Source organism: Camelina sativa, chromosome 9, assembly GCF_030686135.1.
Source record: "Camelina sativa cultivar CO46 ecotype springtype chromosome 9, ASM3068613v1".
NCBI lineage: Eukaryota > Viridiplantae > Streptophyta > Magnoliopsida > Brassicales > Brassicaceae > Camelina > Camelina sativa.
The window spans coordinates 40,213,645-40,225,630 of record NC_141888.1 but is presented as its reverse complement, the minus strand read 5'-3'; the positions used below and the strand labels follow the sequence as shown (position 1 = coordinate 40,225,630).

At 37.4% G+C, this 11,986-nt stretch overlaps 3 protein-coding genes across 3 annotated transcripts; 2 read left to right on the top strand and 1 right to left on the bottom strand.

Moving 5' to 3' along the window:
• Positions 1-440: 440 nt before the first annotated feature.
• LOC104714108 (putative pectinesterase/pectinesterase inhibitor 12) lies at positions 441-2,915 on the bottom strand. The gene is made up of 2 exons (XM_010431363.3): positions 1,719-2,915; positions 441-1,209 (listed from the first exon to the last, which is right to left on the bottom strand). The coding sequence occupies exons 1-2, from the start codon at positions 2,656-2,658 to the stop codon at positions 521-523; spliced, it is 1,629 nt and encodes a 542-aa protein (XP_010429665.1). The 5' UTR covers positions 2,659-2,915; the 3' UTR covers positions 441-520.
• Positions 2,916-4,107: 1,192 nt separating this feature from the next.
• On the top strand, positions 4,108-7,103 carry LOC104715966 (cyclin-L1-1-like). Its single transcript, XM_010433329.2, has 7 exons — positions 4,108-4,234; positions 4,725-4,900; positions 4,991-5,072; positions 5,221-5,361; positions 5,499-5,668; positions 5,918-6,191; positions 6,436-7,103. The coding sequence occupies exons 2-7, from the start codon at positions 4,749-4,751 to the stop codon at positions 6,886-6,888; spliced, it is 1,272 nt and encodes a 423-aa protein (XP_010431631.2). The 5' UTR covers positions 4,108-4,234; positions 4,725-4,748; the 3' UTR covers positions 6,889-7,103.
• Positions 7,104-7,461: 358 nt separating this feature from the next.
• Positions 7,462-11,235, top strand: LOC104754007 (phosphatidylinositol 4-phosphate 5-kinase 3-like). Its single transcript, XM_087464279.1, has 7 exons — positions 7,462-7,601; positions 7,923-9,228; positions 9,318-9,483; positions 9,565-9,675; positions 9,778-10,087; positions 10,176-10,251; positions 10,553-11,235. Exons 2-7 carry the CDS (start codon positions 8,042-8,044, stop codon positions 10,863-10,865), a joined length of 2,163 nt encoding a protein of 720 aa, XP_087320405.1. The 5' UTR covers positions 7,462-7,601; positions 7,923-8,041; the 3' UTR covers positions 10,866-11,235.
• The last annotated feature ends 751 nt before the right edge of the window (positions 11,236-11,986 follow it).

Below are 11,986 nucleotides of genomic sequence, written 5' to 3'. Positions count from 1 at the left end.
CGTCTCAATAAACTTATTTTCTTGTAGTGTTTCATAGAATAAAAGAAAATATTAAAACGAAATTGTAATCATTATATATAATAATTAATATTATTTGAGGTCACTGGGTCGTAAATTTGTTATTCAAACTTGCATGCAAGTTAGGAGAAAGATCATCGCAAAATTATTTACTTTAAGCATTTGGATTTAGCAGTACGCAACTTTTCATACAAATAAAATATGCCACTGAGTCACTGACGGAACACAACTTGTCAAGTATGTTTTAATATAAAGTGTTGGAACTTTCAAAAAGACACGATCGCATGGGTTTCTCCTCCTTACCACTCAGATAAAGCCAAGAAAGACACATCCTCAGACTTTTCAAGAAAGATACATCTTTTGCCAGCTTATACAATTAATACAAGACAGCTTTGATCAGAAAGAACTCAAACCACAGAGAATTATTTAGAACTTATTTTATTTTTATTGTAATTAGAATTTTATATGAAGACCTATACACTTGTAGCGCAAAAAAGAAGTGTTAAATTCCATTATCATAAGGGAACGAAGTACTGCCTAACCAACCATCACCGGTGATAAACTCCGTTGCCGTGAAGTTAAAGGCATCTTCGTAACCCATAATGTGAAAACCCGGCCAGTTGACCCGTTTACCCGTTTCAGAACCCGGACCGTTATTATTATATTCACCATAATAAAGTGTATCAACTTCGTCCCCACCGTTCCATTTGCTCCAACCCGAACCGTCAATAAACTCATCAATGTAAGATTCCATTAGAACCGTTCTTGAATATTCTCTCCATGGACGTCCCAAATAACTCTTAACTTTGTTTGAGCTGTTAAATAAATCGTCTGTTGCAAGGATGGAACAGTTCTGCATCGAGATCCCGGTGTCTTCATCGGGACTATCACGTGACTGAGCCGTAACTACAGTGAATTGTCCTGGCATAGGCAACTTTGAAACGATGTTGCATCCTTGGAAGACCACGGCCGCATTCCCAAAGATATAATCGATGGTTCCGTAAATATCGCATTCGCGATAAAATTGTCGGAATGAGTGGGTGTAAAGTGTGTCCTGGTAACCATCAATGACACATCGGTATAAGGCCACAAAATCCGCATTCACTCGTAATGCAACCGCTTGGTGCTTCTCCGGTCCTGCTGTGTTTGTTATCATCATATCCCTCGCCAAGAATCCTTCGCCCGAAACCGCTGTGACCAAACAAAGTTTGAGAAACAATTACAATCTTGATTTAGTACCAACACAATTCAACTTGTCGATTTTCAACAGGCTTTTAATTTTTAAATTCCAATGAAATGGCTCCAAGAATCATATACGTTGCTGATGTTATATAAAAAAAAGAACTATACAAAATTACTAATCTCTTAACTAATTAATCACATCTGAAACACTTTAGGAAAAAGAAAAATAAACACTGGAATAAAATTCTGAAACACTTTAAAAGTTTACAGCTTCTTCTTTTTGTTTTGTTATATCAACTTGTTCAACTTTTTTAAAAACCATGATTGTGAGATTTAAAATTTTATTTTTATTTTCATAGGAAAAAATACATAATTATTGAAAAGTAAATTATATGGTCCTAGTTGACAAAAAAAAGGCAAAAAAATACGTCCTAAGTCTACACTATGCTCCAAACAATATACCAATTAAGTCTTGTTTGATAGAAACAAGATTTTTAAAAGAGTCAAAGATGATATACCTAGAGTAGCAGATCGGAAAGTGGTCCATCCATCTCCGACACTTCGGTTGCCGGTAATAAAAGTAACATCAGATCCATCTCCAATCAGAACAATATTAGTCTTGTAGCTTGGGATCTCAATGTTCTCTTCATACACGCCTTCCCTTACATATATCAGCACTCGGTCGTTACTCATATTCGGAGCAAAGCTTATGGCCTCGTTAATGGTCGAAAAGTTCCCTGTTCCATCGGTAGCAACCACGAGGATCTCACTCGGGTCGTACTCATCGTACTCGTCACTAGAATCTTGTAAAAACCGACGATCTGTCTTAGAGACCCAGTCAGGAAATAACCCAAGTAACCGGCGGTTCTTAGTCTTGCCACCAGTTTTTGGATCCTTGGCTCTTCTCTGTTTTGGAAGAGCAGAGAGGGAGTTGCTTACGTGTTTGTAAGTGGTCGTAAAAGAGGTCACGAGCTTTGGCTTTAGCGGACCTGAGGCTGATTCAAGACCTTCCAAGCAAGTGTCCTTGTTGGTGAGAGCGGCGCTTAGGTATGCTCTAGCGTCAGCTAGCTTCCGTGAATCGTTAGCACCGTCTTGGATCTTGGAGATTGATCGTTTCAAGAAGGTTGAAGTGATATGGTGAAGATCTTTGCAATCTTGAAGAGAGCCACGTTGACCTTCGACTAGGTCGTTGGAAGTTCCGGGGACAGAAAGGAGATTGGTGAGTTTTCCGGCCTCGGAAAGAGCTGTTTTGAGGGTTTCAAGAAGGAAAGAGAGAATGTTGGGGCTTATGTTGATAGAGATGGAGAGTTTTAAGGAGTCCAAACATGCATTTGGATATGGTGTATTCTTGCAAAAACTTGCTACAGAGGTTTGATTGGGGTTTAGAGAACTCGAAGAAACGGAGGAAGAGAAGAGGAGGAAGAATAAAAAAGTGAAGTTGAGAGAGGAGAGAGCCATTGGAGAAGAAAATGTTTGAAGCAAATGGTGAAGCGATCAGTCCTGTGGTTTTTAAAATGTAGAGAGGAATGGGTTTACTTCAAGTTTTGTTCCATATAACGACAAATCAAATATCTATAATTTGGAATAATTTTGAACCGATCGAAAGATTCCATCGAAAGTCTTCTAACAATTGATTGAAGTATGCAGAGAAAACGATGTGCATGTCTTGCCGTTTAATTTGGGTTTAGATATTGTTAGTTCTCATATCGTGTGTTACTATTTTAATAAGATTTATAGTCGTGACAGATATAATCTAATCTCTATTATGTCATCGGTTCCTATTTTACATTAAGATAACTACGATAAACCATAAACCATAACCGATCTTTAACATTTTGTAGGCCACTGATATGGTCCAATTACGAAAGTAATGACAAAAAGCACTTTTGGGGAGTCACTAAAGTTGCATGTTTTTTTTTTTGTTTTTTAACACTTTTGGTATCGGAGTTTTATGATATTCACAAGTTCTCATATATTTTAATAAGATCTATAGTCGTGACAGACTTTCTATCATGTCATCGGTTACTATTTTACTATATGATAATTACGAAACGATGAATACCATAAGACATAAGCGATCTTTAACATTTTGTAGGTCGCTCAGTTGATATGAGTCATTTTTGTCACTTTTGGTATCGGAGTTTTAATTATGATATTCACAAGTTGGTATATGTATGTTCATTACTAGATATTAACTAGAAATTAACCTTCAGAATAACAGAAATCGCCCCAAAATTAGATTCATTGAACTCTTGGAAACATAAGAAAACATTCTTGTCGGTGTACGTCATTTCGTTTGTTTGACTCGGATTTGGAATCGAATAATCCGTATTATAATAACTATAAGTGGTAACCACTAGAAGTTGCGATTTTTGTGTCTACTATATTGTCAGAATTTGTTCACGGGATGAAGACGATTTCTACCGGATCAAGACAATCATAACATTATTTTATTCAGTATATATGCATGAAAAGTTCTTTAATTATTCTTAACAAGAACAAAAATATTTCGTTCTTACTGGATATATATATTTTCCCCTAATATCAGTGAAATCATTATATCACTGTTCTACATAACATAATAATCAAATGGGGGGGGGGGGGGGGGGGGTTTTATAGTGTTTAAGTTTACTCTTCTTTTTCTACATAACAAATACATCCATTTACTGAAAACCATATAAATATACTTTAACATGTTAAATTTTCATTTTTTTTTTTTTAAAGTTTAAATTTACATGTTAAAATTAATAAATTGAACAAAGATATGTATGATGAAGAAACATCCTAAGTGAAATTTATTAATAAAAAAAATAATAAGTGAAACCAAGGAAAAAACAGAGCCCAGCGGTGGAATTGGGCCAAGTTAAAGGAGGCCCAATTAGTTTTTAATTTAATTTATCTTTTCCTGAAGGGCAAAGATATATTTTAGCTTTTCTTTTGTCGCCCTCCTCCTCCTTCCTTGGCTTCTTCTACTTGGATTCCCGATTTGCCTCGCCGTGGTTCCGTCGCACCGCAGTGTCTCTCCGTTTTCCTGGTAATTCCTAATCCACTTTCCTTTTTAACCCAACCTAATCGCTATTTCTTCCTTGGCTTAATCTCAGTTAGGTTTTGGTTACTTCGAATTGCTTGATCTCAGATTAACCTAGTTGAAACTAGGGCCATAATCTCAGAACTAATGTAGCAAACAGCTACAATCTAGTCTAGCCTCTCGGTTTTAGTAATCGGTTCCTAATTCTGAAGTTAGGGTATTAATGTCCCTCTGACCTCTGCATCAGAATTTGTTCTAATAATTGCATCATTGTATTGCTTACAATTGATATAGAACCTGTAACTGTTCTTGCCCGCTATGTTTTTTTTTTTTTTTCCATCGTAGTATCATCTAAGGGATGTTTCATTAAGGGTTTCATGTGTTTGTTACTTAGGATTTTTGGTTTGTTTCTAAAAATTTTGGTCTTGTGATTTTCTGCAGTGAAGCTTTTTAGTATGTGTCTTAATCTAATTTTTTCTTCCTTTGATGGAAACAGTGACCCTCGGCATTTAGTGAAGTGATGATTTACACTGCAATTGACAATTTCTACGTAACCGATGAGCAGCTTAAGGCTTCACCTTCCAGGAAAGATGGGATAGATGAAACAACTGAAATCTCTCTTAGAATCTATGGATGTGATCTCATCCAGGAGGGTGGAATATTGCTCAAACTGTATCCTTTCCCTTGGTTCATCTTATTTTATTTTGCAAAACTTAAATGTATCTATCTGTGATTTCCTTAACCTATATGGGTTGTCTTTAGCCCCCAAGCGGTTATGGCTACTGGGCAGGTTCTTTTCCACCGGTTCTACTGCAAGAAATCTTTGGCCAAATTTGACGTTAAGGTACTTATTCTGTCTCTTTTCTTATAGTTATGTGCTTTGAGGCCTTTAGAATTAGAAATGGTGGTTGATGTAGCTTCAGTATTGCAATTCTCTAGTAGTGTATACTGCCTGTCTATTACGGTAATGATCTGTAGTTTACCTTGTACAGATAGTTGCTGCGAGCTGTGTCTGGCTCGCATCAAAACTGGAAGAAAACCCTAAGAAAGCAAGACAGGTAATCATTGTATTCCACAGGATGGAGTGCCGCAGGGAGAACTTTCCACTAGATCATCTGGACATGTATTCCAAGGTTAGTTCCCTTGCTGCACCATTACTTGATTTTGTCATATTGAATGTTTTTCATCTCCATCTGTGTAGAAGTTGAGGTGCTGCCACCTTTTATATCTTTTCTTATATTTTTCTTCCTACTTGTTGACTTTTTTGCAGAAGTTCTCTGAGTTGAAAGTTGAATTAAGCAGAACTGAGAGGCACATACTTAAAGAGATGGGTTTTGTTTGTCATGTTGAACATCCTCACAAGTTCATATCAAACTACCTTGCCACACTTGAAACACCTCCAGAATTGAGGCAAGAAGCTTGGAATTTGGCAAATGATAGGTAACCCCTGTTTTCAAAATTTACTATCGATATTATTTTATGTAATTACTTGATAGTTAGATGTACATCATAGTGTCTGTTTTTAGGTTTAGAGCTGACATTTGAGATGAAGCTGGGTATATTAGTTGAGTCCTGACATATTCAGTGTGCTGTTTTGATTTAAATATGTTTGTCATGCTTTCTTAATATCAGACCATTCTTTTATGATTTTATCTGATTGAATCTCTCATTATATGTCTATAATTGCAGTCTGCGTACAACCCTCTGTGTGAGGTTCAGAAGTGAGGTTGTGGCATGTGGGGTTGTGTATGCTGCTGCCCGTAGGTTTCAAGTACCTCTCCCAGAGAATCCACCCTGGTGGAAAGCATTTGATGCAGATAAATCGAGTATTGACGAAGTGTGTAGAGTTCTTGCTCATCTATACAGCCTTCCAAAGGCTCAGTATCTTTCTGTTTGCAAGGACGGGAAGCCATTTACATTTTCCAGTAGATCTGTGAATCCTCAAGCTCAATCAGCTACAAAGGTGAGTTAAATTGCTATCTAGATTTTGTGATTTTTGTCCATACACTGCTTTCTAGACTCTGGATTTTGAGTCTCTTTCTTAAGGAGCATAGAAAACTGCACTACCACTTTAAATGTATTGTAGAATTAAATTAGGGCCGTCCTTCACATTGTTTTGTCAGTTCATCCAAATCTGAAATTAATCTGATTGCGTTTTATTTCTGTAATCAGAGCTAGTATTGAAGTACTTGTCCACTGTGTTACAGGATGTGTTGCCGGTGCCGGCAGTAGGCGAGGCTGTTGATACAAAGCGTATTCCAGGATCAGCTAATAACGACTCAAAGGATGGAATGGTTACTACGCCTCACGAAAAGGCTACAGATTCCAGAAAGAGCGATACTGAGTCGCACAGTCAGCCAATTGTAGGAGACTCAAGGGAGGAAAAAAGTAAAGCTGGAGAAAGAGAAAGAGAAAGAGAGAGTGATAGAGAGAAGGAACGAGGTAGAGAGAGGGACAGGGGTAGGTCTCACAGAGGCAGAGATTCTGACAAGGAGAGTGATAGGGATAGAGACAAAGTCAAAGATCGAAGTCATCATCGGTCAAGAGATAGATTGAAGGATTCAGGTGGGCATTCGGATAAATCAAGACATCACTCTTCTCGGGACCGTGACTATCGCGATTCGTCAAACTCGTCGAAAGACCGTCGGAGGCACCATTAAGCCAATCTTCTTGTAACCATATTGGAGGTACTAAACTAAGCCAATACTCTGGTCACCAAATCCCCTTGAGTTACTAGATGTTAAGACATGATAGTGTTGTATTGTTCTAAGAGTCGAACCCATATGTTTCACTCTTGAGTGTACTCATCCAGTGAGGAGGAATCACATGTTAATTCAGATCGAGATAGTTAATAGTAATTTGGAAATTATGAAAGGTGCATTAAACTTTGGAATAGTAAAATGTAACTTTGACTTGTATGAGTTGTGTGACCCAGAGGAGAGGAGAGTCAGTATCGATTTCTGACTTGTGGGCACATGATTGTATCATTGAAGCACGTTCCCAAACATTGTTTATATCTTTCGATACTTGTCTATTAGCTCCACCTAAGAGCACCGTATATTCTTATATGATATGGAACCATATACTAGATCTTCTGAAAGCCTAATATTTCTAATCAGAAACATACTAATTAATAATTTATAAAAAAGATGATGATAGAGGCAAGCACGTAGTCTTGTTGCCGGCTACATAAATAATCGAAAAAAACGAAAAACGGCTACATTTTCATCGTTGAACCGATGATTTGATATCCCTTTTGGAACAGAGTTTCATCACCATTTCTGATTTTCTGATAAATCTTTCCTTCAACCTTTCTTTCTCTGGTTTCAAGTATACAGATTCGGATACATCAATTTTTATTCTAACTATTCAGGTACATTTGTTTCTTTTCTGAGAATTTTGATGTGTTGTATATTACCACTTGATATAGGTTCTTGAATAATCTGTTTGATCATTCCTTTTGTCAGTCAACGAATCCAATCTAAAAATGATATATATAAGAGTAAGCTTTTTTTCATTTTCAGATACCAATTTGAAGAATAATAATCAAATTACAGTAATGGCATTAAACTCTCAAGAGATTTTTTTTTTCTTCTTTTTGTATATAAGATCTTGATTGTAATAAATCCATCAAGATTGTATCATTTCCATGGTCGTTGATCAAAGTTGCTTTTGTTTTAAAAAAACAATACAGAACAGAAGAAATGTCTGAACACTAAATGTTGTTATTGGAGGAGACAAACAAGCCAATAAAAAAGTCAACGAGATATATCTGACTTTGGTGGGCATGGAGTAGAGTAAGCAGACAGCAAAATGCAAGAGACTGTGTTCCTCTTCACTGAAGAGAATCTGAACAAAGGGCAATCCTCAGGGGGCAAATGTAAACAAAGCTCTCGACGTGTTGTCCCCATGACAAGTTGTGAGGTGAGTGATTCGGCTGCGGAGATTAGAATAGTAGAAAAGGTGCTAAAGAACGGCGACCTTTACAATGGAGGCTTATCTGCCGGTGTTCCGCATGGGACAGGGAAGTATCTGTGGTCGGACGGTTGTATGTACGAAGGGGAGTGGACACGTGGCAAAGCAAGCGGTAAAGGACGTTTTTCGTGGCCATCGGGAGCGACCTATGAGGGTCAGTTCAAGGACGGTCGAATGGATGGAGAAGGAACGTTCATTGGAATCGACGGTGACACTTATAGAGGGCATTGGCTGTGGGGAAGAAAGCATGGCTACGGAGAGAAGCGGTATGCAAACGGCGACGTTTACCAAGGAAACTGGAAGGCCAACCTACAAGATGGCAACGGACGTTACGTGTGGAGCGATGGGAATGAGTATGTAGGAGAGTGGAAGAATGGTGTTATCTCTGGGAAAGGAGCCATGACTTGGGCTAATGGAAACCGTTATGATGGGCTATGGGAAAATGGAGCCCCGGTTGGGAAAGGGGTGTTGAGTTGGGGTGAGGAGAAGACTAGTAATAGTGGATGGGGGAGAAAGAGCAAGAAGAAAGATGATGAGATTGTTCAACAACATCATAAGCTCTCTTCTGTGGAAGCTTTGTCAATGAATACCAATTTCCCGAGGATTTGTATATCGGAGTTGGAGGATACTAGCTTGTCTGATCATGTTGAGGCGAGTCCATATACGAGCGAGTCAGATACAAGCGGATGCGGAGAGCATGAATGGGCAAGAAGTCCTTTGCTTTTAGAGAGTGGTGGTGCCATGAGTTTGCAACAAAGTCCAAGATGGTTGGATGAAGGAGATTGTAAGAAACCAGGGCATACGGTTACAGCCGGACATAAGAACTATGATTTAATGTTAAATCTACAACTTGGGATTAGGTACTCTGTCGGGAAACATGCTTCCCTTTTGAGGGAGCTTAGGCATTGTGATTTTGATCCCAAGGATAAGCAATGGACCAGGTTTCCCCCGGAAGGCTCTAAATCTACGCCTCCCCATCTATCCGTTGAGTTCAAATGGAAGGATTATTGCCCTATTGTGTTTAGGTAAGTAAATGTACTAATTAGATTTTGGAGTTTGGAGACAAATGATCCAATTGTTCCTGATTGCACATTTTTTTTGTGTGGTGAAACAGGCATTTGAGAGACTTATTTGCGATAGATCAAGCAGACTACATGCTCGCTATTTGCGGAAATGAATCTCTTCGAGAATTTTCTTCGCCTGGGAAGAGTGGTAGCTCCTTTTACTTGACTCAAGATGAACGCTTCATGATCAAAACCATGAAAAAATCCGAAATTAAGGTAACTTGTATAATCTTTTTGATTAATTTCACATTGCTTTTAGATACATATTTTGAGATTTTTTTTATAAACCATTCTTAGGTATTGCTTAAGATGCTTCCAAATTATTACGAGCATGTTTCCAAGTACAAGAACTCTTTGGTCACTAAGTTCTTTGGTGTGCATTGCGTCAAACCAGTAGGAGGACAAAAGGTATGAGAAATGGTCCTTCGTTACAAGTTTATATGTACATAAATCAAATAAAAGCTTATTTATTGTTATCTTTTGTGACAAAAAAAAAAAAAAAAAAAAAAGACTCGGTTCATAGTGATGGGCAATCTGTTTTGTTCGGAGTATCGTATACACAAACGATTTGACTTGAAAGGTTCATCACACGGCCGTACCATTGACAAAGATGAAGGTGAAATCGACGAGACCACAACACTCAAAGACTTGGATCTCAAGTATGTGTTTCGACTTGAGACGTCATGGTTTCAAGCCTTCATCAACCAAATCGATATCGACTGTGAGTTCCTTGAAGCTGAAAGAATTATGGACTATAGCCTCTTGATTGGTCTCCATTTCCGTGAATCTGGGTTGCGTGATGACATTTCCTTGGGCATCGGTATCAATCATTGTTATATTTCTTTCAACTCTAGTTTTTTGGTATTTTTCTTCTTGTCTCTTGAAAATCAGCTGCTTGCTTGATTCAGGTCGAAGAGATCAGGAGGACAAATTGATGAGAGGGTATAATTCACTTCCAAATATGGACTCTGTCATCCAAACTTGGTACCTTATTAACTTACCATTTCTCGAGTTTTACAAACATAACCATATATTATACTCAAAAAAAGAAAAACAACAAAATTATCCTAACTAGGTCTTGGATTCTTTCATTTGAGTGGTCAATTTAGATCAACAGAACTGGTGTAAATATATTCTATAGAATCGCTAGTGTTTTACTTGATTGAACAATTCTCACTAACTTCAAATGAACCTTTTACAATCGCATAAGCTTAACACATCAAATTCAAATTATTTTTTCCTCTTTTATTTTGACAATATTTTGTTTATGTCTTTGAAAATGTAGTAACGGACCCTTAATGAGACTAGGAGAAAGTACACCGGCAAAAGCAGAGCAGGTGAGAAAATTTGGGGAAGAGTCATGGGAAGAAGACGACATTGACAACTCAAATCCTAAGAGTACGAAGAAAGAGGTCATTGAGGTGATCCTTTATTTCGGTGTTATTGACATTCTTCAAGACTATGATATCACCAAAAAACTAGAGCACGCCTACAAGTCACTCCACGCAGATCCCACTTCCATTTCAGCTGTTGATCCTAAGCTTTATTCCCGAAGGTTTAGAGACTTCATAAACAAAATATTCATTGAAGACAAATGAAAATGGAACTAACAATGCAACACCTACACAAGTTCAAAGAAGAAGAATTTTATTGTACATCAGAATCTAAGGCATGGGTTTGGCATTTAATTTTTTGGGTTTTGAATGTCAAATTAAAACCTAGAGGCCCCTAAATACGATTAGATCGCACGGCACCCCGCAATGTTGCTCGAATCCAAGATGTTGAAGAGGTTGCCGGCTGTTTTGAGATGAATTTTTGGGGTTTACTCATTTTGTAAAGAGGAAGAGAGTTTTGGTGCTTCCTCGAAAGCTAGTGTAGAGATATTAGGACAATGCTTCTTGATTTTATTGTTATATGGTGAGCCGAGCTGACAAAATCTACATGGACAAAGAGTAAATGTTTTTTGCATTTTGTTTTTGCCTCTGACTCATTACTGTTAATCTTTATCTTTATCTTTCTCTGTATCTATAGATTTTTTATAAAATAGTTTTCCGGGTAGACCAATCCCGAGGGTGAACTATTTCGGCACCTAAAGAACCTACAAGGGTATAAAAGATGACCTTTTTGTAATCATGTGCATTTAGTGAGGTGACGATCATTATTGATCTTTGCTCAATCACAAACATTATTATAACTTAAAATATTTTTAAAAAGAATAAAAAAAAACACCATTAGGATACAAAACCTAGACATTAAATTCATTAGAGAAGGGGAGTCAAAGCATTTTAATTAGCTATAAACAATCTGTCTCCAATTAAACTTTGGCCATATGACGTGGTATGAGTGAGTTCATGGCCATAGAAAGACCTCTAACTTAGTGTGAAGAGGAGAGACAACCAGTATTAAGAGGTTCGCACGTACTCTCCCTGCCGACTTCCAAACAATTAAAATAGAATTAATAGAAAGCTACAAAATGTTGTTATACGTTATAATCTTCTGTTTTTGTTTGTTAATAAAGGTGGATAATTGTTACACGTTCTAATCTTGGATTCATTATGGAACTGAAAAGTTTGATCATCCTCTTCTTGTTGGTGAAGAATCTCGACCAAACAAAAGAATTGAAGGTGAAAGTGAGTACTAAATCCAGAGTGGAATGGACAAAGAGCATTATAGCAACATCAAAAAAATTAAAACTCAGCTTTTCTAAATTTGTCAATCA